The sequence below is a fragment of the Leopardus geoffroyi genome, chromosome C1, assembly GCF_018350155.1.
Source record: "Leopardus geoffroyi isolate Oge1 chromosome C1, O.geoffroyi_Oge1_pat1.0, whole genome shotgun sequence".
Classification (NCBI taxonomy): domain Eukaryota; kingdom Metazoa; phylum Chordata; class Mammalia; order Carnivora; family Felidae; genus Leopardus; species Leopardus geoffroyi.
Genome location: NC_059328.1, coordinates 85,337,120 through 85,364,720, shown reverse-complemented (window position 1 = coordinate 85,364,720; position 27,601 = coordinate 85,337,120). Strand labels below are relative to the sequence as shown.

At 36.4% G+C, this 27,601-nt stretch overlaps 1 protein-coding gene across 5 annotated transcripts in view; it reads right to left on the bottom strand.

Annotated features, from left to right (window-relative positions):
- The window catches only part of SLC35A3 (solute carrier family 35 member A3), a 54,546-nt gene that overhangs the window by 14,496 nt on the left and 12,449 nt on the right, over window positions 1-27,601 (bottom strand). For 4 of the 5 annotated variants that reach the window (XM_045478401.1, XM_045478399.1, XM_045478403.1 and 1 more), the window contains exons 2-5: window positions 9,399-9,603; window positions 3,178-3,332; window positions 2,978-3,100; window positions 165-336 (exon numbers count right to left, since the gene is read on the bottom strand). In XM_045478401.1, coding sequence (XP_045334357.1) covers window positions 165-336; window positions 2,978-3,100; window positions 3,178-3,332; window positions 9,399-9,603 — 655 coding nt within the window. Of the gene's footprint in view, window positions 1-164; window positions 337-2,977; window positions 3,101-3,177; window positions 3,333-9,398; window positions 9,604-13,113; window positions 13,195-27,601 lie in introns of all 5 variants that reach the window. The other variant, XM_045478402.1, reaches the window with a different exon arrangement.

The window sequence follows — 27,601 nt, the reverse complement described above, 5'->3', positions numbered from 1 at the left end:
CGGATGCTTAACCAACTGAGCCACCCAGGTGCCCCTTGCCAGACATTTGTATCAGTGAGATTTTATGGTAGGCTTATTTATTTAAAGATATATAGTAATATTTAAGTCTAACATTAAAAAATATTATGAAAAAAAGATAACTTTAGAAAGCATTTAAAACTTACCAAGTTGAATGTTTCTTATCCAAACTGATTGTTTGGTTTCTTTCAAGATTTTCTCAAAGTAAACCCCAGCAAAGCCACTTGAAAAACATGCTGTGAGAACTGCCATGAGGCCTACAAATTGAGAGCCAGCTGAAAGTTCCTTAGAATCAAGCTCCTGAGAGTCTGAGGGCCACTGAACAAAAAGAAAAACAAAACTGTAGTTTATTCTTATGATATTTTACAAAGTACATATTTAGAGTGCACTCTCAGACCTTAAGATAAAAATGCAACCAATACCATTCTTGGGGATTGCAGAGGAGAGCTTTTGAAAGAAAATCTTAGAATCATTTTATTTTTTTCCCATAGTGATATTACTGTTACAACTTACAATTTCAAAAAATTCCCTAAAAAAGAGAAAGAGAATGAGTAAATGCACAGATGCACAAAACAGCTTCTATAAGCAGTTCAGTTGTAGAAATTCAAAGTGTGAACTGTTGGAGCAGCAAAAATGATTCTGGAGCTGTTGGTTATTATGGAAGTCCCATATGGTATCATGTTAACCACTGCGGGCTTTATCCCTTAGTTCAGTGTTCCTGAAATTATCTTCATGGCTTTTGTTAAATCTGTGTTCCACCTGAACTCTTACTTGATATTTTAATTAAAATTTTTTTAATATTTATTTATTTTTGAGAGAGAGAGAGAGAGAGAGAGATGGGAGGGGCAGAGAGTGAGGGAGACAGAATCCAAAGCAGGCCCCAGGCCCTGAACTGTCAGCACAGAGACCAACGCAGGGCTCCAACTCATGTACTGTGAGATCATGACCTGAGCTGAAGTCGGACACTCAACCAACTGAGCCACCCAGAGACCCCTTGATATTTTAATTTAAAACACCTCACTTTTTACAATGTAATACCTACTTTAGCTTATCCTTAGTAATATCTATGAAAATATGGGTTTGAAATGGCAGTTATATTTTTGTAATACCCATTTTAAAATATATTAACTAAGGGTATCTGGGTGGCTCAGTTGGTTAAGTCCTACTCTTGGTTTTGCCTCAGGTCATGATCTCATGGTTTGTGGATTCAAGCCCTGCTCTGGGCTCTGTACTGACAGTATGAAGCCTGCTTGGGATTCTTTCTCTCTCCCTCTCTCTGCACCTCCTCTGCTCACTTGCTCTCTCAAAATAAATAAATAAACATTTAAAAAAAATAAATAACAGAAATATTTATTCAAGATAGACATAGCACCCCTGGAGAAAGTGATCGGGGAGGAGGGCTCTGGATGGCAGGAAATTGGCATGATTGGATTTGTTTTTAGATAAACCATAGTGGTGACTACTGGAGTTTGAATTTTGAGGGATGGATAAGACTGAAGTAAAAAAAATCAGGAGGCAAATGATCACATGAGAAACAAGACGACATGAATTGGGGAAGAGACAGAGGACAGAATCAAGAAGCATTACAAAGCAGCAATAGCAAAGTCTTAGTGACTGAATAGATGTACAGGCAGAAGGAAGAGTTAAGACAACTCCCAGGCAGGGTAAATAATGAGGGAAAAAAATACAAGCAAGAATAGTTTCGGTGGAGGAAAAGGTAAAGTTTAGTTTTGGATATGCTCAGTTTGTAAAGCCTATTGAATAACTGAACTAAGATGTCCAACAGGTTTTTAGATGTACAAATCTGAAATTATGGGTGAGACACAGACCAAGGAACTGTGAGCATATATGTGTTAATAAAAACCTACAGAATGAAGTCTCCAAAAATAAGGACATAATTTAAGGGAAATAACAAGCCTATCAGCAACCCCAATATCAAGGAAAAGGACCCCAGGAAGGAGCCCAATAAAGAATTATTAGGAAGATGAGAAGAACCAGGAAAGAATGGTATCAGGGAAGCTGATGAACAATAAGAAGGGAGTAATTAATAACCTCAAATGCAGAGCGCCTGGATGGCTCAGCTGGTTATGTGTCTGACTTTGGCTCATGGTTTGTGAGTTTGAGCCCTGCATCAGGCTCTGCACTGCTGGTTTGGAGCCTGCTTGGGATTCTCTCTCTCTCTCTCTCTCTCTCTCTCAAAATAAATCAGTAAAACTTAAAAAAAAAATTTTAATAAAATAATCTCAAGAGCTCCAGACATCCAGTAAAAATCAGTGTTGTTTTATGTACAATTTTATTTCCCTAACTAGATTTGTGTCAGATAATTTGATTTTTACTTATTTTAATTTTAAAAGTTTCATTCATTCATTCATTCATTCATTCATTCATTCATTCCCTTGTTTAAATTCCAGTATAGTTAACATACAGTGTTATATTAGTTTCAGGTGTTCAATATAGTAACTTAACAATTCTGTACATTACTCAGAACTCATTAAGAGGAGTGTACTCTTAATCCCCTACACCTATTTCACCCATCCCCCTCACCTGTCTCCTCTCTGGTAACCATCAGTTTATTCTGTATAGTTAGGAGTCTGTTTTTGGTTTGTCTCTTTTTTTCTTTGCTTTGTTTCTTAAATGCCACAGATGAGTGAAATCATATGGTATATAAATACAGTTGAACATTACTCAGGTACAGAAAAGAATGAAATCTTACCATTTGCAACAACACCGATGGACCTACAGAGTATAAGACTAATAAGTAAAATAACTTATATAAGACTTTTATTTCTCATTAGTTGGAGTCCCGATGTAGTATCTTACTCAAAGGAAGCCCTCAAAATATGTCAGTTGTGAGAATAAAAATTTACTCGCTTCAACAAATAACAAATGTATCCTCCATGCACAATAAGGTTTTGAAACTGTGATAAAAATGAAAGGTGTACTTATCTTGAATAGTTACCTGTACAAAAGCAACTCCTGTCATCAAAATTACTAGGGAGAGCCACTGGTACACACCTAATTTTTTACTAAGCATAGACACAGAAAATAATGCTGTTGTAAGAATTTTCAACTGATATGTGACCTGAAAAAGAAAAGAGCTAATATTATTGTTTGTTTATTTGCTTCTTAAAAGAACTACTAGAAATATATTTTAAGTACCTGATAAGTAGCTGCATCCAGATTTGATAGTGCCACATAAAGTAAATTATTCTGAAGAGTATATATCCCTGATGGAATAGCAAGTTTCAGAGTTTCCATAGGTTTATTAAGTATTTCATCATGCAGTATTCGATTCAGTGCTCTTAGACTACATTCTAGAAAACACATGAAATGGGTAAAACCAATAATTAAGTAACTCTGAATAAGTTACATACTCTCTCTCAAGGCCTCAGTTTTCTCACCTATAAAAAATGGAAACAGGCCTACATGTTAAGATACTTTTAGGTCTGAAATATACCTTTAATGATACTAATTTTTCAAAAGTTAAATATTATAACATAGCATATTAAGAACATTATCCTTATACTCTTTCATTAGGAAACATAAGCAAATTGATTATATGTATTTACATATATGTACACATACATATCTGCACATATATATTTATGATAACCAAACGCTCAAAGTATTAATTTTTTAACTAAGTATTCTTACTCTATAGTAGCAACATTATAAAAACTTGTATTTTGTGCATTCCATTTTATCACCAGCCATTCAAGCCAATTAATAATTGTGAAGACTTTAATCATAAAAAGACAGTAAAACCACTAAGGAGTGGGTTTGGCTGCAAACAACAGAAAACCCAGTGAATACTGGCTCAACCTCAAAGGGACCTGTCTCATCCTCAAAGGGCCAGGGCCAGGTCCAAAGCAGCTCAGTGATGACATCAGGGTCCTAAGCTCACTCTCCATTTATATTGGCTTTTTACCTTCATGCTTCTCATCTATTGTCTACATGATTATTGCAACAAGGTCACCACATGATCACCACAATTGTGTCTGGTTCTTGTTTTTAGGCAGCAAGAAAGAACAGGAGGATACAGTGACCTAGTGGGCATCTTCTTTTGCTGTCACAGACCAGGATTTTGTTGCACAGCTACCCCCTGCAGCAAGGGAGCTGGGCAATGTCGTTTTTCTTTCATAGCCTCCATATTAGAAACAACAAAGGGAGAAAGGGGTTGGAAATGGACTTCAAGCTAGCCAGCCTACAGTACTAATCACAAAAAAAAATGTCCAAAGAACTTTAAGAGATACATAAACCCTTAAAGACAGGAGAAATCTAAGGATCCTACTACTTTACCAATAATGACACTTCATAGCTGATTTTCTCTCCTAACATAAAACATGAAAACTTTGATTATGAAAACTTTTTTTAATGGAAAAAATGTTTAAAGATTAATATGTGATATTTATCCTTTCCTTACCCTAAAATAATAATAGTAAAATAAAAGGTAACTAAAAGTTACCAAAAGATTTCTTCTTAGATTTAGCAGAAAAAAAATCTAAAATATTAGCTTATTTAAACATTTTTAAAATTATATTAAAATTTAAAATAATTAATGCTGTGACATATTTTTCTCAACAGGAGTTCAGGGAAGGTCTTGTTCCTTATTCCTTCCAATTCCTGGTATTGTTAGGCTTTTTCTTTTTGCCAATCTGAGGGTATTGAAATTGCGTCTGTGGCTTTAATTTGATTTCTCTGCTTGCTAGTAAGGTTGATCTATATTTATATATTGTTATATATTTATATAAATATATTTTTATATATTTATTTATATTTTAGAAATTTTTTAATATATTTATTGGCCATTCAGGTTTCTCTCTCTCTCTCTCTTTTTTAAGTTTATTTATTTATTTTTGAGAGAGAGACAGAGAGAGACAGAGAGACAGCATGTGCGCACAAGCAGGAGAGGAACAGAGAATCTGAAGCATGTTCCAGGTTCTGAGCTGTCAGCACAGAACTCAACGTGGGGCACGAACTCATGAACCTGACCTGAAATTGGACACTTAACTGACTGAGCCACCCAAGAGCCCCCAGGTTTCTCTTCTGTAAACTGCTTATTTATATCTTTTGTCCACTTTTCTGTTGAGATGCTTGTCTTTTCCTTATTGAATTATGTAAGTTCTTTGACGTTCTGGATGTTCATTATTGGTGGATACATGTGATGTAAATATCTTCTCTCAATCTCTGGTTTATCTTCTCATTTGGTTTTATATACAGGCATTTTTTCATTTTAATGTACCCCAAGTCATCCATTTTTTAAAAGTTCATTTGTGGGGTGCCTGGGTGGCTCAGTCGGTTGAGCGTCTGACTTTGGCTCAGGTCATGATCTCCTGGTTTGTGAGTTCGAGCCCTGCGCCAGGCTCTGTGTTGACAGCTCAGAGCCTGGAGCCTGCTTCGGATCCTATGTCTCCCTTTTTCTCTGCGCCTCCCGCACTCATGCTCTGTCTCTGTCTCTCAATAATATAATAAATATATGTTAAAAAAATGTTTTAAAATGTTCATTTGTATTCTTTGTATCTTATTTGAAATAATTCACAGTACCAAAGTCATAAATGTCAATCTTTATCTAGAATTTTTTTTTAATTAAAAAAAATTTTTTTTTAATTTAACCTAAAAACCTGGGAATTATTCCTCAGACTGGATTCTCCATTTCCTTGATCTTCACACACCTACTCTGCTAGCAAGTCATGTCAACTATAGTTTAAAAACATCTGTGTGGGGGTGCCTGGGTGGCTCAGTTGGCTGAGTGTCGGACTTTGGCTCAGGTCATGATCTCGCCATCTGTGAGTTCAAGCCCCGCGCTGGGCTCTGTGCTGACCCTTCAGAGCCTAGAGCCTGCTTCGGATTCTGTGTCTCCCTCTCTCTCTGCCCCTTCCCCGCTCATGCTCTGTCTCTCTGTCAAAAATAAATAAACATTAAAAAAAAATTAAAAAACAAAAAACAAAAAAACCAACATCTGTGTGAACCGGGGCACCTGGGTGGCTCAACTGGTTAAGTGTCTGACTTCAGCTCAGGTCATGATCTCGCCATTTGTGAGTTCAAGCCCCACATCGGGCTCTGGGCTGACAGCCTGGAGCCCGCTTCAGAATCTGTGTCTCCCTCTCTGTCTGCCCCTTCCCCACTCTCACTCTGTCTGTCTGTCTGTCTCTCTCTCTCAAAAATAAATAAGCATTAAAAAAAATTAAAAAAAAATCTGTGTGAACTAAATCAATGCCATCTTGGACAATCTGCCGTAAATACCCGCGTCCCCCAACACACACACACACACACACACACACACACACACACACACACATTCTTTCCTTTTGTTTAATCACACTTTTGGAACACCTGGGTGGCTCAGTCGGTTAAGCATCCGACTTCAGCTCAGGTCATGATCTCACACTCCGTGAGTTTGAGCCCCACGTTGGGCTCTGTGCTGACAGCTCGGAGCCTGGAGCCTGCTTCGGATTCTGTGTCTCCCTCTCTCTGACCCTCCCCCGTTCATGCTCTGTCTTTCTCTGTCTTGAAAATAAATAAACATTAAAAAACAAATCACACTTTTAAGTACATCCTTAGGATATAACGTCCATGATATGATCTGTCTTGGAGATATGACTGACACACACCTATTCTTTTTTTTTTTTTAATTTTTTTTTTTTATGTTTTATTTACTTTTAAGACAGAGAGACAGAGCATGAGTGGGGATGGGGCAGAGAGAGAGGGAGACACAGAATCCGAAGCAGGCTCTAAGCTCTGAGCTGTGAGCACAGAGCCCGATGCGGGGCTCGAACTCAGGAACTGTGAGATCATGACCTGAGCTGAAGTTGGATGCTTAACCAACTGAGCCACCCAGATGTCCCATGACACACACCCATTCTTAAACATTTTCCTCTTGGACGGCCTCCAACATGTACTCCCCAACCTCTAGGGCGATAAAAGCAGGCCTTAAGGGAGATGGTTGTTGCAGAGATCTACTCCTCTTGCAGCTACCAAAGACACCCTCATCAAGCTGGATTTGTCAGCCTTTTTCTTTAGTCTTTGAGTTCCTTCAGCCTTTGGAGGTGGTTCTGCATATACCTCCTGTTCAGAGAACAATGTCGCATAAACATCATCTCTTCTCTACCAATGTCATCTAAGCTACCATCATCTTCTTGCCTGGACTAGTGCCATAGCTTCCATATATGATTTCTTGAACCTATTCTTGCATCTCCTCTACTGTCAATATGACTACTCTACTGGTCTTTCCATGCACAAAATGGGACATATTTTAAACATTTCAATTATTTCCTTTTGCTTTTATGGTCATATCTGTAGCCTACAAAGCTGCATTGCATTTTCTGAATGCCAATTCAATCTCTCTTTGTTCCATTCTTATCCTTGATCAATATGCTACAGCCACACTGGCCACCATAATAGATTTCAAAAGTATACTAAATTTATGAACAATTTAAAAAATAGGCAGCAGACTTGAACAGACATTTCTCTAAAGATAAACAAATGGTCAATAAGCACATGAAAAGATGCTTAACATCATTAGTCATTAGGGAAAATCAAATCAAAACCATAATAAGATACAATGTCACACTTACTAGAATGGCTATACATTTTTTATTTTATTTTATTTATTTATTTTGAGAAAAAGGATGGACACACATGTGGGGGTGGGGAGGGGCAGAGAGAGAGGGAAAGAGAAAATCCCAAGCAGATTCTGTGCTTTCAGCACAGAGCCTGACATGGGGCTCAATCTCACAACTGTGAGATCATGACATAAGCCTAAATCAAGAAGTGGTCACTCAACTGACTGAGCCACATGGCACCCCTATACATTTTTTTTTTTTTAATAACAAGTGTTGGTAAGGATGTAGAGAATTTTCAGCCCTCGGACATTGCCAATGGGAATACAAAATGTTGTAGTAGCTGTGGAAAAGTTTGGTGGCTCTTCAAAATGTTAAATGCAGAATTACCATGTGACCAAACAATTTTACTCCAATGTATATACTCAAAAGTTATGAAAGCAAGGACTTGAGCAGAGACTTATGCCTCTATTGCAATATTAATTATTCAGTATTCATTGCAGCGTTATTCAAGATACCAAAAGGTGGAAAAAACTTAAGTGTCCATCAATACATTAATGGCTACAATGTTATACACACACACACACACACACACACACACACACACACACATATACATACAATGAAATATTATCTGTTCATAAAAAGGAATAAAGTTCTGGGGTGCCTAGGTGGCTCACATGGTTAAGTATCTGACTCTTGATTTTGGCTCAAGTCATGATCTCACAGATCGTGTAATCGAGCCCTGCATGGGACTCTGCGCTGATAGCATGGAGCCTGTTTGGGATTCTCTCTCTCCCTCTCTCTCTGCCTTTCCCCCATCTGCCCTCACTGGTGCATGTTGTGTGTATGTCTCTCTCTCTCTCTCAAAATAAACATTAAAAAAAAGAAATAAAGTTCTGATACATGTTACAACATGGATTAAACTTGAAAACATTGTCTAAAATAAGCCAGACAGACATAAAAGGAGAAACATTGTATGATTCTACTTAGATGGAATATCTATAACAGGCCAATTCATAGAGACAGAAAGTAGAATAGAGGTTTCCAAGTAGTGAAGATAAAGGGGAATGGGAATTATTATTTAATGGTTACAGAGTTTCTATTTGGTGTGAATGAAGTTTTGGAAATAGTGCTAGTGGTTGTACAACATTGTGAATATAATTAATGCCACTGAATTATACTTAAAAGTGGTTAAAGTTGCAAATCTTATGATATATATGTGTGTAAAAATATATTGTACTACAATTTCAAAGAATAATGCAATATACCCCAAAACACAGAATTTTATACTTCAAAACCTGTGAATTATATGGTATATGAATTATATCTCAATAAAGTTGTTTTTTTCTTAAAATGTATCAAGTTAGTCACCACTAGACTAACCAATGCAACAAATAATATAAAAAGGCTTGACTTTAGTAAAAAATTGTGACTTCTCTAAATTTCTAAAAGTTACAGAACTATATAGAATTTACTTATTCTCAAATTATAATAAATGCAAGAAGCTATATTTCATATTTACAGCATTAACTGGAAGACATGAATCATGATATAGATCAGAATAAAATGTCTTCATTACTAGACTAAAATTCTCTTAAGAAAATGAAAAATATTGAAATGTCTGTAATAGTAGGACATTAGATAAGGCAATAGTGTTCAAATGTGTAGTTAACAATATACATATATGTGTATATTTATATATGTATATGTATACATATGAATGTATATATATATATATATATATATATCATATGTAAATAACACCAAAATAATCAAGTAAATTGTAATGACTTGAAAACAGAAAACCAACAAACTTACTGCTATCTTTGTAGACTAATAAAATGCAGGCCATTATTTTCAAAAGTTCAGCAACAACCACTGCTGTAGAAGATAGATAACGAGGTCCCTCTTCTTTTAAAGTCCTAGAATAACGCATCGTTAGAACCAAACTGGTAGTCTGAAAGACCAAAATTCCCAAGGAAAGGTATTTTAGGTTGGCGGACATTGTTTTATCTTCATTTGCCTGAAAGACAAAATAATTAGGGCAAATAAACAAAATTAGAAAATACAGAAGCATTTATTAAAAATCATTATGAGACTTCTGGTTCCAGGCAAGAATGAGTAAGTGCATTCCACCCTTTTCTTCCTGCTAATCGTAACTATAAACCCTGGACCAAAGACAAAAAGTAAGTACTAGAAGACTCAGGAAGGTGAAGAAAATAAGACAAATTGGCTAGCAACCGCAGATCTTTTTTTTTTAATTTCTAAAAAATTGTTTAAGTTTATTTATTTATTTTGAGAGAGACAGAGAGAGAACACAAACAGGGGAGGGGCAGAGAGAGAAGAGGACAGAGAATCCAAAGCAGGCTCTGTGCTGAAAGCAGAGAACCTGATGTGGGGCTTGAACTCATGAACCATGAGATCATGACCTAAGCTGAAGTCAGACACTTAACTGACTGAGGTTGGAGAGGCTAAATTATGAGCAGGCAAAAACAATTACATTAGAATTATTTCTGAATGAAAGAAGGACATTCCATAATGATAAAAGAGTCAATACATCAGTAAGATATAGCCAGTTATAAATGAATATGTGCCTAATAACATACCTTCAAAACACATGGGACAAAAACTAACATATTAAAAAACAACAGGTAAAGCCATAAGACATAATGTGAGGTTTTAACCTACTTTTTTCAGTAATTAATAGAATACACACACATGCACACCAAAACCCGCCAGTAAGAATACAGAAGATCTGAACAATGGTATCAACCACCATAACTCTTGCAAACATGGAGATGCTCCACCAAGAGCCTCTTTTGAGGAAGAACTTGATGCAGTATGTGTGGTCAGTTCACTCCTCCTCTACTCATCATTTGCTTCCAAATGATGTAAAGATTCAGTGCAATTCCAAGCAAAATCCCTATAGGTTTTTGGTAGAAACTGACAAGCTGATTTAAAAATTTATATGGAGGGGCACCTGGGTGGCTCAGTGGGTTGAGTGTCCAGCTCTTGATTTCAGCACAGGTCATGTTCTCACAGATCTCACAGTTTGTGAGATCGAGCCCCATGTCAGGTTCTGCACTGGCAGCATGGAGCCTGCATGGGATTCTCTCTCTCCCTCTCTGTCTACCCTTCCCCCACTCATGAGCACTCTCTCTCAAAATAAATAAACTTTAAAAATAAAATTTCTATGGAAATACAAAGGACTTAGACAACCAAAACAATTTTGAAAAGAAAAAATAAAGAAGTTAAACTGCAAGTCCACACTTTCTATAAAGCTCTAATAATTAAAACTGGTATTGACACAGGACAGAAGTACAGATCAATGAACAGAATATAGTCCAGAAGTTAAGTCCATACATATTTGGTCAAATGACCTTGACAATGGTAACAAAAAGAAATAATTCTAGAACAAGACAACTGTATTCTTTTTATTTTTTAAAAATGTTTATTTATTTTGAGAGAGAGAGTTCATGTGCATGTACCTGAGAAGGAGAGAATCCTAAGCAGGCTCCACATTGTGAGCACAGAGCCCTGCATGGGGTTTGATCCCATGAAAGGTGAGATCATGACCTGAACTAATATCAAGAGTCAGACACTCAACCAACTGAGCCATCCAGGAGCTCCATTTTTAAGTGAATCTCTATCCTTATTTATCTCACACCAAATATTTAACTAGAAATGAATCACAGACCTGTCATAAAAGCTAAAGCTATAAATATTCAAGAAGAAAACAAGAGAAAAATGTAGACACTTAGGAATATGCAAAGATTTCTTAGATACAAAAAACACAAACCATAAAAGAAAAATATGGATAAATTGGATATCATTAATTTAAAACTGTTCTTCCAAAGATACTATAAAAATAAAGGCAAACCACATGATGGGAGAAAATATTCTCAATACATCTATCTGACAATGGCTTTGTGTCCAGAATACATACAGAACTCTTACCACACAGTAAGTACAAGACAACCCATGAGCAAAAGATTTGAATAGACATTTCATCAAAAAAGATGAATGAATGGCTAATAGGCACATGAAAAGATGTTCAACATCACAGTCATTACAGAAATACAAATTAAAACCACAATGAGATACCATTATGTACCTACTAGAATGGCAAAAATTTTTAAATTGATGCTACCAAGCAATGGAGTGGGTTTAGAGCAGAGGTCTTACATTGCTAGTGGGACTATTAAGTGATACAACCACTTTGAATAACACTTTGGTAGTTTATTTTAAAAAATAATAATCTTTTCAAATGACCTAGAAATTCCACTCTTAGGTATACTCAAGAGATCTGAAAACATTTATCGATAATGCTCGTATATAATTATTCATGTGAATTTCATTTATAACATTCAAAAACTGTAAATAACCCAAATGCCCATTAACAGGTGAATTACTAAACATACTGTGGTACATCCATGATGGAATACTACTTAGCAATAAAAAGAAATGAAATACTGATGTATGGTAAAACATCAATGAATCTTAAAAAGAAATTAAACAAAAAAGTTTATAGACAAAACTGTATACACTATATGATCCATTTTTATGAAATTCTAAAAAGGGCAAAAGTAATTTACAGTGACAGATGCAGACTGTGGCCAGGGGTTGAGGTTGGAGGTTGACTGCAAAGGGATAGCAAGGAATTGTTGGTGATAATGGAAATATTCTGTATCTTGATTGTGTGATGATTATACAATTCTATTCACTTATTGTAACTCACTGAACTGTACATTTAAAAAGGATACATCTTATTGTGTGTAAATCACAAATCAACAAAGTTGATCAAAGATTGAGGACAGGGGTGCCTCCATGGCTCAGTTGGTTATGCATCTGACTCTTGATTTTGGCTCAGGTCATGATCTCACAGTCTGTGAGTTTGAGCCCCAAAGCGGGCTCTGTGCTGGCAGTGCAGAACCTCCTTGGGATTCTCTCTCTCTGCCCCTCCCCCATTCGTGTGCGTGCACTTGCTCTCTAAATAAATAAATAAATAAATAAATAACCTTAAAAAAAAAAAAAGATTGAGGATGTACTAAGTAGTAGCATTCCTCAACAGGCTTTCCTCATACTTTGATTTTGGCTCTAATTCCTTTGGATTAATACCAATGATGTTCTGTTAGTCTATTCTTCAGGCCAATTCTATCCTTTCCATGATTCCATCTTCCATCCTAAGTTTTGTTAATATGAACACTTTTTATTATATATTTCTTTATAGCTCTCACAACCATAGCCACCCTTTATGGCTCTAGTTATATGATCCACTATCTTTCCTCACCTCATAATCATTAAAATAGCAATACAATATATTCAAATAGATCCAATAGTCATTATTTGGTGCCTATAGTAGGCCAAGTACCACGGTAACAGAGAGAGCCTATCCTTGAAGGAACAAAGTCTAGCTTATTAAATTTAGCAATTCCTATCTCAAATTGAATATGCTCCAAATCCAAACAATGTAGCACCATAAATACGAGGATAAAATTTTCAATAGTGAAAAAAAATGATTGAAAAAAGTTACCTTAAGTACTTTATATGAATATCAGAGAGAAAATTTGAATAATATATCTCTTTTTGTCATATATAAATAAGAGCATCAAACCTAGAGGAAAGAATACATAGATTTATGTATTAACCATCTCACTTTTGTAAATCTGCATTAGCAAGAGTCCTAATGTGAAATGAAATTACAGCATTTTAGAGATAGAAGATGCTTTAGAAACCATCTAGTACAAATCTCTTCATTTTAAACTGAAGAAAACAGTGAACAGAGAAGTTATATGACTTGTTCAAGGTCATATAATTACTAGTTGGAGATATTAAGTTATATAGTTAAATACCAGGTTCCCTAGCTCTCACTATGTGTTACTGTAGAATTCCAGAGGACTTCTGATGGACTTTATCTCTGTGTGGAAGCAGTGCAAGTTCCCAGCAATCTACATTTGGCATAGGCATCTGATTCTCCTGGAAAATCTATTCAAGGAAGTCTTTGTTTATTGTGCAACTAAGATCGTAAAAATGTACCTGTTACAACAGCAGTGCCCTACTTTCTTTTCAAATGAATTTTAAAGGTCAGATTCTAAGCCAGGATGTACTATCTTTACTATTTTGCTTTTCCATTTCCAAACATGTACAACATCAATACATTTGCCTTGATAATTCAGATCTTAATTATTAATACAGTTACAATGTATTTTTTTAAGTATGTGAGATAATAGAAAAAATATATATTGGTATCTGCCCCTAGCTCTTGACACAGGGTTCCTGAAACCCTTGTAATTTCCTTAGTGATAAGAGCAGTAGGAGCATCTTTTGTTCTAATATTTGGTCTTTGGCCCTGGTTCCTGACACAGGGTTCCTGAAACCCTTGTCATTTCCTGGGTGATCAACTGATCATGCCTATGTAACGAAAACTCCATAAAAATTCCAGTAGTATGAAGTTCAGAGAGCTTTCAGGATAACAAGCTATACACAGCATGAGGATGACACATCCCAACTCCACAGGGACAGAAGCTCTTGCACTCAGGGCCCTCTGAAACCTGGTACTTATGTATCTCTTCATCTAATGGTTCATCTGTATCCTTTATCATATCCTTTAATAAACTGATACAGGAAGTGTTTCTCTGAGTTCTATGAGCCACTCTAGCAAGTTAATCCAAGTTGAGGAGGGGATGGTGGGAACCTCCAATTTGTAGCCAAATTAGAGTTATGGGTAATCTGGTGACCTACTTACTACTTGCGACTGGCATCTGAACTAGGGTGGGAGCAGTCTTATGGGACTGAAACGCCAATCCATAGGATCTGACACTATCTGCAGGTAGACAGTGTCAGAATACACGTTAAATTGTAGGATACCCAGCTGGTGTCACAGAGAATGGCTTGCAGTGAGGAAATCACATCTCCTCCCCAACATTTGATGACCAAAAATGTCAGAAGTGAAGTGTTCTGGAGAAGGAGGAAAGGAGACACACAGCAGGAAAAAACTGGATTGTTTTTCCAATACAAACTTGAAAAGTAAAATATATACAATCAAATGATTATTGGTACTAGATCAACTGTAAAGAATTGCAATTTAATTTATAATTCTGCCTAAGGAATGTATAAACTCAAAATGGAAAAAAATACGAGTATTTCTAAGATCATACAAATACATAGGTTGGTTTTGGAGTACAATACAGGTAAAACTAAATATTTTCATTTAATGCAAACCATAAATTCACAGCAAATTCATAAATAAGAAATCTACCAAAATGAAGACTATGTTCCACTTCTATTAATTTATAAGATTAATACTGTTTCTTCATTTTAAAGTGTACAACAGTTTCTCATTATTATTGAACACAACCTCTAAACAATCTTATATTTAAGATTTAATTTTACTCCTCCCTACATTTTCTTTTCTTGCCACCTAATTCCCCCTTTTTTTTTATCCTTTCAGGAATTGCTAATCCTCTGGTTTCCATATTATTGTTTCATTAAAATTTTCTATCTAAGAAATTTGCATACCAATAATCAACAAGGAACTGTGCTAAGTTCTCTCACAAATGTAGCTTTATTCAATTCACTGTCAAAGCCTTATGAACTAGTCAACAAATTGCTACCCACATTTTTTTAAGGTCTCTAGTTACTAAGATCCCTGAACTCACTGGGGGTTCAGTGAGGCTCTCGGATTTATAGCAGGATCAGAAGAGTAAGAATGCTTAGATGTTCCACTTTCACCTTTAACAGCTAAGACCTGAAAAATGCACTCTTTTTGATGACTAAAGTAAATGACACTATTTCATTCTGATGGCTTTGTTTTGGCTTCTTCTGTTTTTTGAAAATAGCATTTAATACTTTTAATTATTTTAAAAAGCCAGTATATTCTTTAAAAAATGTTGAAAACTGGGAAGGCTGGGTGTTCCAGTCAGTTGAGCCTCTGACTATTGATTATGGCTCAGGTCACAAGCCCTGCGTCAGGCTCCACGCTGAATGTGGAGCCTGCTTGGGATTCTCTCTCTCTCTCTCTCTCTCTCTGCCCCTCAATCCTGCTCATGCTCTCTCTCTAAAATAAACAAATGAACAAATAAAATATTAAAAATAAGAAAAATGTAGAAAACTTAATTAGTAAAAACTTCAACCATCATCAATTACCCAAAAACATCTATATCTGGTATAGATTCTGTCAATAATTTTTATTTCAGTTTTTTGGAAAACCCTAAACCCCAGGACTTTAGTAGCAAAGGTGAAATAAAGCACCTAGACCATTTCATATTTCCACTTAAAAGTATTCTAACAACGTTTTGGGCTTCTTTATTACATGGAAAATAAAGTCTTGTAATCACAAAGTTCCACCTTTTCCTTTCCTTTCTTGAAGGAAAAAAATGGAATGTTAAAATTCAATAAAGTACCAAGAACAGGGCACCTGGGTGGCTCAAATGGTTAAGCATCTGGCTTTGGCTCAGGTAATGAACTTGAAGTTTGTGAGTTTGAGCCCTGTGTCAGGCTCTGTGCTGACAGCTCACAGCCTAGAGCCTGTTTTGGATTCTGTGTCTCCCTCTTTCTCTCTACCCCTCCCCTCCTCATGCTCTCTATCAAAAATAAATAAACATTAAAAATAAATTTTTAAAAACAAAAGTACCAAGAACATAACATCTATGATTACATCACCCAGAACTGATAAGTCTCAATCTTGTCACATTTGTTTATCTTCCCTTTTGTAAAGGAATAACATTACGATTAAAGTGATTAAAGTCAAAGTCTCCCAATAAGCCACAACTCTAAATCCCATTCCTTTCCCCCTCCTCAGTAGGAACCTATTATGAGTTTAGAGTATATATTTCTAGTCTACTATTAAAAATTCTTTATACATATATAGATATAATCATAAGCCATAAGTACTTTAATATATACACATAACAACAAACTGCATACTTTATTCAGCATTTTCCTTACTTTATTCAGCATCTGATACACAGACCTAGCTCATTGCTTTTAACAACTCCAATGTTCCATCAAATGAGTAGACCTTTTATTTACCCATTCTCCTACTGATAAACATTTAGCATTCTTTTCCTTTTAAAAATTTAAATTTAGGGGTGCCTGGGTGGCTCACCCGGTTGAGCATCCAACTTTGGGTCGGGTCATGATCTCAAGGCTCCTGAGTTTGAGCCCTGTGCGTCAGGCTCTGTGCTGACAGCTCAGAGCCTGGAGCCTGCTTTGGATTCTGTGTCTCCTTCTCTCTCTGCCCAGCACCCACTTGCACTTTCTCTCTCTCTCTCAATAAAATAAACATTGAAAAGAAATTTAAAAAAATAAATTTATAAATTTTCTTAAAATTTTTAAAGTCGTTTCTAAACATTATATAAGCCACAAGAATTTTAAGCTCTTTTTCTAAAATTTAACATTTTATATGAGTTTTCAAGTCTCTTCCAGTTCTAACACACATAAACACACAATTCTGTTAATCTAATTTCAATTTTTTCATCTAAAACTTTTGCCTGAATTTTTCTTTTTATTTTATTATTTTGTTTCACTTTAGAGAGAGAGTGTGTGTGTGCACGAACAGGAGAGAGGAGCAGAGGGAGAGAGAAAGAGAGAGAGAACCTTAAACAGGCTCCACACTCAGAGCAGATCCTGATGTGGGGCTCAATCACATGACCCTAGGATCATGACCTGAGCCAAAATCAAGAGTCAGATGCTAAATCTACTGAGACAGCTAGGCTCCCCTGACTGAATTTTTAAATTATAAACTTTGAGTGTATATAGTAATATATAACACATATAATAATGAACTATTATACAATTATTTGTTGTTTAATTACTGTATTAAATAACAACAATATATAAATGTAATCTTTGTGTATGTGTGATTTGATACAGCAATCATACTGCCAATACTGTTTTTTTTTAATGTTTTATTTATTTTGAGAGAAAGAGAGAGAGAGTATGCACATGTGAATGCACCCATGAGTAGAGGGAAGGGCAGGGACAGAGGAGAGAGAGAATTCCAAGCAGGCTCCACTCTTTCAGCACAGAGCCCAACGTGGGGCTCAATGCCACAAACCATGAGATCATGACCTAAGCTGAAATCAAGAGTCAAACACTCAACCGACTGAGCCACCTAGGTACCCCACACTGCTAGTACTTCTAAAAGTCCTTTGCAGAAATTGAAGAAGACACAAAGAAATGGAAAAAACAAAACAAAACAAAAAACAAACAAACAAACAAAAAAAACCCAACACATTCCATGCTTATGGATTGGAAGAATAAATATCGTTAAAATGTCAATACTACCCAAAGCAATCTACACTTTCAAGGCAATCCCAATCAAAATTGCACAGGCATTCTTTTCAAAGCTAGAGCAATCCTAAAATTTGTATGGAACCACAAAAGACCCCAAATAGCCAAAGTAATATTGAAAAAGAAAACAAAAGTGGGAGGCATCACAATCCCAGACTTTAGCCTCTACTACAAAGCTGTAACCATCAAGACAGTATGGTATTGGCACACAAACAGACACAAAGACCAATGGAATAGAATAGAGAACCCAGAATTGAACGCAAAATGTATGGCCAACTAATCTTTGACAAAGCAGGAAAGAGCATCCAATGGAAAAAAGACAGTCTCTTTAACAAATGGTGCTGGGAGAACTGGACAGGAACATGCAGAAGAATGAAACTAGACCACTTTCTTACACCATACACAAAAATAAACTCAAAATGGATGAAAGACCTAAATGTGAGGAAACCATCAAAACCCTAGAGGAGAAAACAGGTAACAACCTCTTTGACCTCGGCCACAGCAATTTCTTGCTCGACACATCTCCAAAGGCAAGGGAATTAAAAGCAAAAATGAACTCTCAGGACCTCTTCAAGAGTAAAAGCTTCTGCACTGCAAAGGAAAAAATCAACAAGACTAAAAGGCAACCGACAGAATGGGAAAAGATATTTGCAAATGACATATCGGATAAAAGGTTAGTATCCAAAATCTATAAAGAACTTACCAAACTCAACACCTGAAATACAAATAATGCAGTGAAGAAATGGGCAGAAGACATGAATAGATACTTTTCCAAAGAAGACATCCAGATGGCCAACCGACACATGAAGAGATGCTCAATGTCACTCATGATCAGGGAAATACAAATCAAAACCACACCGAGATACCACCTCATACCTGTCAGAATGGCTAAAATGAACAACACAGGAAACTACGGATGCTGGTGGAGAAACGGGAACCCTCTTGCACTGCTGGTGGGAATGCAAACTGGTGCAGCCGCTCTGGAAAAGTGTGGAGGTTCCTCAAAAAATTAAAAATAGAACTACCCTATGACCCAGCAATAGCACTATTAGATTTATTCAAGGGATACAGGAGTGCTGATGCACAGGGGCACATGTATCCCAATGTTTATAGCAGAGCTTTCGACAACAGCCAGATTATGGAAAGAGCCCAAATGTCCATCAACTGATGAATGGATAAAGAAGATGTGGTTTACATATAAAACAGAATACTACTTGGCAATGAGAAAGAATGAAATCATGCCATTTGCAGCAACGTGGATGGAACTGGAAGGTATTATGGTAAGTGAAATAAGTTAGAGAAAGACAGATATCATATGTTTCACTTATATGTGGAACTTGAGAAACCTAACAGAAGACCATGGGGGAAGTGAAGGGGGGAAAAGTTACAGAGAGGGACGGAGGCAAACCACAAGAGACTCTTAAATACAGAGAACAAACTGAGGGTTGATGGGAGGGTTGGGGAAGGGGGGAAATGGGTGATGGGCATTGAGGAGGGCACTTGTTGGGATGAGCACTGGGTGTCATATGTAAGTGATGAACCATGGGAATTTACCGCCAAAACCAAAAGCACACTGTACACACTGCATGTTAGCCAATTTGACAGTAAATTACATTTAAAAAAATAATAATAAAAGTCCTTTGCACAAGGGATATTTCAGGGTTTGGTTAGTCACTCTAATAGAACTTGAACTTGCTTTCCAATCACTGTTTTTCCTCTGAATTGTTATAAATTTGGTATTTATAAAGTTAGTTTTATTTTTATTTATTCATTTATTTATTTATTTTTAGTTTTCTTATTTTTTATTATTTTTTTTAAGTTTACTTATTTATTTTGAGAGAAAGGGAGAGCACGAACAGGCAAAGGACAAAGAGAGAAAGGAAGAGAGAATCTGAAGCAGGTTCCACACAGTCAATGCAGAGCCTGATGCAGGGCTCAAACTCACAAGCGATGAGATCACTACCTTAGCCAAAATTAAGAGCTGGACACTTAACTGACAGAGCCATCCAGGCACTCCTAGTTTTATTATTTTTAAATCCCATTTTATAACATATGTACAACATAACTTCATTCACTGCAACTTGATGAGTTTGGATGATGGCTTAATTAAAATATTTTTGCACTTTGTACAAAAAAATATTAGTAAGCCTCTTTAGAGTTCAAAGAGGTTCTTGGTAGTTATTTATTTTTTATTTTGAGAGTGAGAGTGCAAGTAGGGGAGAGGAACAGAGGGTGAAAATCTTAAGCAGGCTCTATGCTTAGCCAGGGAGCCTGAAGGTAGGGGGGACTAGACACTGGGCTCCATCCTATGACCCTGGGATCTTGACCTGAGTCAAAATCAAGACACTCAGACTGAGCCACCCAGGTGCCTCAAGAACAAAAAGGTTTTACAAACACACTAGAAGGTACAAATTAAGTACATCTGATATGCTAATTAGATGTCTTTAATTTTCTTTAAAATAGCTTCCAAAGATCCTTGCTTTATAATGCATTGTCAGCCAATTCTGAATTAAAGGCTTAAATTTTTTAAACAACACACATTACATGAAGTATCATTAATGTACACTTCTGCTACCACCTCTACCTCCAAATTAGTCAGGATTAGTGAGAAATTAGTTGTATAAACCATCATTAATTACATTAGATATGCATTAACTAAGTTTTGAAGTCTTCAAAACGTTATATACCAATAATCTCTACTCATCTTTTCAGACTTAGATAAGGCCTTGTGTGTAAATCTGAAAATCAGTCTGGCTACAGACTTATTCCATAAGCTTACTATGTATATGTATAATCTTTAGGTCTGTATATGAAGCTCATTGTTTCTTCCGCAACAGTAATATCTGGGAGCCCCTGGGTGGCTGAGGTGATTGACTCTTGATTTTGGCTCAGGTCATGATCTCACAGTTTTGGGATCGAGCCCCGTGCTGGACTCCATGCTGATAGCGAGCAGCCTGCTTGGGATTTTCTCTCCCTCGCTCTCTGCCCCTTCCTCACTTGCATGCAGGCACAATCTGTCTCAAAATAAATAAACATTTAAAATAATAATAATAATAATCATATTGGTATTTTGCTGATGCATCTCCAGCTACTAAAAGTCCTAAGAGACCAAATGTTTAGTCAGTATTTTTAAACTGTAATAAAATTTACATAGATTTTTATACAGACAACTAAGTACCTAAGAAATTCTGCACATCAATTTTCCTTCTATTGTAAAAATAAAAGACTAAATTTCTTAACTTATGGTTTTTAGAGTAAGCTATATTTACATTTTCTAAACAGTAGTTCTGAAATATACTCCCTAAGTACAATATAATAATCTACTAGCTGTTAATGATATAATACAGTACATATGAAAACACACAAATTACAAAGTGACAGGAAAATATAAGCTCATATTATATGCTAGTCAGAAATATCTATTGGTAAAAACAGATCTTTTAAGATTTTCCCAAGTGTGAACAGAAAAAGTAAATAAACACATACAGAAATACTGACCTCAGTTGCAACTTTTTGTCCATTATCCTCCATGATGCCAAACTTTATAACTGCAACCTATAACTGTATGCTAAATAATGACAAATAAAATTTATCATAACTGCCTCTACTTCTGACACTGGCATCTATATATCTTCCTTTCAAATTACCTCAAACGTAGCTACTGCATTCCCTAAAAGTAGCAACAATACATCATACTTGAAATCCATAATAATCCTGTGGAAAATCCAAAAGCTTTCTTTTTTTATTAAAGTGAAAGAAAAATGAACTGAAGATAATTTACATTATCGGTATAATCAATTTTGTTTCTATGATAGAAATAGTAACTTCCACTAAATTAGTTCACTTTTAAGTGCTTAAGGAAAAGCACAATCCTGCTCAGTAACACTTAATAACCAACTCTTTACTATCTAAAGTTCCTATTACAATCTAAGTAAAACAACTTTTCATTGTTTCTCCTTCCCTTTCGTCCTCAACGTGTCAAATGTCTGTTTACCTAAGGCAATATCACCCCTATGTAAATAACAGTACTGTCAATTTTTAACTTGTTCTTTCAGGACTACAGAATTTCCATTCTTACATTCAGTAAAATCAATAGTACTCAAATATTTCTTCAATTATACAAATATAAAACGTATTTGCATTCTAATTTTTAGATTTAAAATTGTTCAGTATTATTTATTGTATTCTTTATATAATACCAGTCATTTGGAAAACAGTATAGCTCTAAGATCCCCTTTGAGGGGCAACTGGGTCATGATCTCATGGGTCATGGGATCAAGCCCCACGTTGGGCTCCATGCTGAGCGTGGGGCCTGCTTAAGATTCTCTCTCCCTCTGCCCCTCTCCCCCGCTCCACTTACACACACTCGCTCTCCCAAATTAAAAAAAAAAAAAAAAAAAAGAGGGGCGCCTGGGTGGTTCAGTCAGTTGGGTGTCCGACTTTGGCTCAGGTCATGATCTCGTGGTTCATGGGTTTGAGCCCCACATTGGGCTCTCTGCTGTTAGCGCAGAGCCTGCTCAGATCCTCTGTCTCCCTCTCTCTCTGCCCCTCCCCCATGCGTGCACGTGCTCTCTCTCTCAAAAATAAACATTATAACTTAAAGAAAAAAAGAAATAGTATAAGTATGTAAACTGCTATAACCTAAGGTGCTAGAGAAAAATATCATAGGAAAATTATGATACCTTATGTCAACTTCGTTAAACTCATAAACTCAAACAGTCCCTTACTCTGTATGGTGCTAGGTTAGAACTGGCTAAACACAGTCTGCACAAAACTAGGAAGACAAGAGTGATGCAAGAGCCATAACACTCAGAAAATTTGCAGGATTACATGTGGTAAAACAGAAATAGAGAAACAGATTCCAGTTATCTTCACTCTTCCCTGCACTGGGTCAGCTCTTCCTCACAACTGCTGATCCTACTGCATAAGAGTGGACTCAGGCTCTCCACCAGACCCTTTTTTTTTTTTTTTTTAATTTTTTTTTTCAACGTTTATTTTATTTATTTTTGGGACAGAGAGAGACAGAGCATGAACGGGGGAGGGGCAGAGAGAGAGGGAGACACAGAATCGGAAACAGGCTCCAGGCTCTGAGCCATCAGCCTGGAGCCCCACGCGGGGCTCGAGCTCACGGACCGCGAGATCGTGACCTGGCTGAAGTCGGAGGCTTAACCGACTGCGCCACCCAGGCGCCCCTCCACCAGACTCTTGACTGTGGACAGTGAAAGACAGCTACAAAGAGAGGATAGCTTTCTCTACACTCTCCCACCAGCTCCATTACATGATCCTATTCTGGCTACAGGACATGCTTTCCTTCCTAGATGGTTTTGAAAGCTCTGACTTGAGTATACACACTTGTCTTTCAGGAAGGCTGCTTAGTGACTTCTCAGTAATCCTTCACCACTCTCTTTTTTGACCGTGACTTCCCCTGCTTCTCTCACAGTTGTCACAGGTCTTATTCCTATCATAAATCCCTTATTCTATAATAGTGAAGGGTTCCGTTTCTCTATTGAACCCTGATACAGTTTTTGGTACCAAATGTGGTTTCTAGGGTAGCAGAACCACAGTGATAGTAATTTGGAATCACTTTTCTGACCTGACTAGATTTAAGGCCATTAATGATCCTATTACCAGTGGTAAAGGAGCCACTGGTAATTCATCATGTTAAGGTAGAAATTAAATTATTCCCTGTAGGGGCACCTGGGTGCCTCAGTTGGTTAAGCGTCTGACTCTGGATTTCAGCTCAAGTCATGATCTCACGATCGTGGAGCCCCACGTCAAGTCCTCACTGAGCGTGGAGCCTGCTTGGGATTCTCTCTCTCCCCCTCTCTCTGCTCTTTCCCCACCAGTGTGTGCACGGGTATTCTCTCTTTCAAAATAAATAAATAAACTTAAAAAAATTATCGTCTATAAATACCTATAATCAACATAAGGCTTTAGGTGATCAAGTAGTTGCTGCCACAAACATTTTACTGGAAATTGGCATCTAATGGTGTTCATTTGTTGTTTCCAAGATAACTAGAAGACTTGGAGAAAAAAAAATAATGAACTTGAGACCCTAAATTCACAGACCATGGTTCAAGTAAGGTATCAGAAAGTTTCCATGACTGCCTTTAACAACTTATCTCTTTTAGCTACAAAGTCAGTATTTCTGAAAAAGAAATCCAAAGTCTGATCCTGTCAAGGACTTGAAATAAAAAGCAAATTGACTTTACAACTTCATAGGGCCCCAGGATCCTACATTCTATATATTTTTACAATCTCTATATCCCAGCACATGTCCAGATATTAAAATATGTCTGAGGATTGTAGTAGGCTGAATAATGGCCCCCAAAGATAAAGGTCCTAATCCTTAGAACTTGTAAATGATAACTTATTTGGAAAAGGGGATTTTGCAAATGAAATTAAGTTAAGGATCTTGAGACAGGAAGATTATCCTGGATTAGCTAAATGAGCCCTAAATACAAGTGTCCTTATGAAAGACAGAAAAGGAGAACACAAATACGTAAGAGGAGAAGGCAGTGTGAAGATGGATCCAGAGAGAGATTTGAAGATGCTGGCCTTGTCCATGAGTAATGCAGCCACAAACCAAGGAAGGAAACTGGGAGAAGAAAGGAATGGATACTTCCTTAGAGCCTCCAGAGTCTTTGATTACCAGCCTCTCTGATTATCAGCCTAATGATACTGATTTTGGAGCTCTGGCCTCCAGAATTCTGGGAGAATAGATTTCTCTTCATTTAAGCAACCAAGTTGGGATAATTTGTTACAGCAGCCACAGGAAATCAATACAAGAATCTATATTTTGAATTTTTAATTGTTCTCCATTCTATGTCTACTTAGGCAGAAAGCATTTAAAATGTTTAGGAGGAAGACTGGTTAAAATTAAGCTTTCAGGGGCACCGGGGTGGCTCAGTCAGTTAAACGTCATCTGACTGCAGCTGGGGTCATGACCTCGCAGGTCTGTGAGTTTGAGCCTTGTCTCAGGCTCTGTGCTAATGGCTCAGAGCCTGGAGCCTGCTTCAGATTCTGTGTCTCCCTCTCTCTCTGCCCCTTCCCCACTCACTCTCTGTCTCTCAAAATTGAATAAATGTTAAAAAAAAATTTTTTTAAGAAAATAAAATTAAGTTTTCAGTACTCAAACGAATAAATCAGTTACCAGGAAAACTGGTTTACATTGAAGAGTGCATACAACAGTTCCTTTCACACAGTTTGTGCTTAATAAATATTTTTAAAAATAAATGCCAGACTCAGGAAAAAAATCAAGGATACCAAATAAATAAGATATTACTCTAGTGATGTTCTGTCATGGAAAATTTGAAGCCCATCCACTTGGTTCACAAAACTAAATGGTTAATAACATTTCCATAGGGAAGGTAAGGACTTAACTAAATGTTACAAAGTAATTCTTCTACTAGTGCTTATTTTAGAAAACATCCATTTCTTTCTTATCTTAAAGGACATGAAAGACACAGAATACACAGATCATCACATTTTTATTCATGTCTTTTTTTATAACCTAAAATATTAATAGCAGATAATCAGATATAGTTTATAAACTAGAAAACAATTCCCAATCTAAAATTTTCTGTTCACACTAGACTATTTTCAAATTGACTCCTTTAAACATGATTTATTGTCCAGGGCGCCTGGGTGGCTCAGTCTGTTAAGCGTCTGACTTCAGTTCAGGTCACGATCTCACAGTTTGTGAGTTCAGGCCCTGTGCGTCGGGCTCTGTGTTGACAGCTCAGAGCCTGGGGCCTGCTTTGGATTCTGTGTCTCCCTCTTTCTCTGCCCCTCCCCTGCTCACGTCTGTCTCTCTCTCAAAAATAAAAGTTTAACAAAAATTTTTAAAATAAACATGATTTATTGTCCAGTTACAGTTATACTACATGAGTCAGAACATGCCATCTAAAACATATCTATGTATGCAGAAAACCAAACATAATATAATAATTCTATAAGTGTTATTACCCAAGCACTAACATTAATAACAAGGTTACAGCATTTTTCAAATGTTTAAGTATTAAAATGTACAAGGATAATCAAGAATGATGTTTAGCCATTTATTTAATTCAGCCTGAGGAAAAACCCGAAAGATCAGGGACCTTAAGATGTTTTTCTTTGCACCACTCACAAATGGTAAAAATTTTAGAAAAACATGTTTAAAATAATGTAACTGAAATTAGAACATATAGAATGAGCTTGTATTTATGGGTTTACAGTTTGACAGACTGTCAAGGACAAATTTTGTTTTTTTTTAACTCTAGCTATTAACTGTGCTTGGGTATTTAAGGAAAGATTACCACCCTCCCCTAAGGACAAAATTCCACTATTAGAATTCAAATTCTGTGTAGTGGTGGTTTTTTTAACCACCGCCCTTTCTAAACAGGAAATTGCAACCACTCCCAGGTAAGCCTACAGTCTTAGGAGATTACGTATATATGGGTTCATACACAGATTATGAGTACATTTTGATTATGCTTATTCAATATTTACTGTTCAAGTCTCATGGCACTCTGCCTATTAACTGATGGGACAGCCTTCAGACTCTATCCTCCATAGAGCCTAAGGAGCTCTATCCTCCATATAGCCAATGTCTTAATAAACTGTAGACCTGATCACATTCCTTCTCTTTTTGTAAAATTTAACTAACTCCCTACCAATAGAAGATACAATACAAACTCACATAACACAGTCCCTCACAAATCTGGCCCCAACCTAAATTCCCTGCCATAAACTATGACCTGTCTCAGACACTTTTCTTCGTGCATTCTCTGAACAAATATCCCTTTTTAAAAAACACTTTTCCTCTTCTTTACCTGTAGAACTTGTACATTTATAGGCCTTAAGATACAAGTCTACTCTCAGTGAAATTTTCCTAAGTTTCAAGGAGACTGAAGCCTTCCCTCTACTATATTCCAATGTAATTTTATACTTGTATTTTATAAATTTTATTAATCTAATTATAAATTTTATTAATCTAATTTGTTGACATATATGCACTTCTGTGTTTCATTTATCATTGTATATTTTGCATTTCCTTACCTGTGCCTATCACATACTAGGCGTTTACTCTGTATTGGATTTATAAAATAAGTAAACTCCACAATAAGTAAATTCTCAGAAGGTTAGAATGATCCTTGTGAATTAAGCCTCTCTGTATAATAAATAAAAGGTAGAGGCACCCATGCAGAAACTGGTTCTCATGAAATGTTTTCTAATAATTGTAACTTCACAAGAGATGTTAAATTAATAAAAGAACATTTACTGAGCACCCTACAGCTCATCAGATATTGCACTAGGTGCTTTACAGGCATCATCTCATTTAAATCTCATTTAATCTGGGGGCGCCTGAGTGGCTCAGTTGGTTAAGCGTCCCACTCTTGATTTCGGCTCAGGTTATGATCTCATGGTTTGTGGGTTCGAGTCCCGCATCGGGCTCTGTGCTATGTGCAGCCTGTTTGGGCTGCCCCTCCCCTGCCCCTCCCCTGCTCTCTCAAAAAATAAACTAAAAACAAAATAATTTAAAATAAATAAATAAATCTCATTTAATCTGTAAAAGGAGGAATCACTCATTTTACAGATTTAAAACTGTAGGTTCTGAGATATTAAGTATATAATTTGCCTTGCATAACATGTCAGAGCTCAAATACAAAGCAAGACTTCTTTCAAAGCTACCAATTCATGGCTTATGAGTTTTTGCAGTAAGTCTTTTGCATGGTCTTCACAGT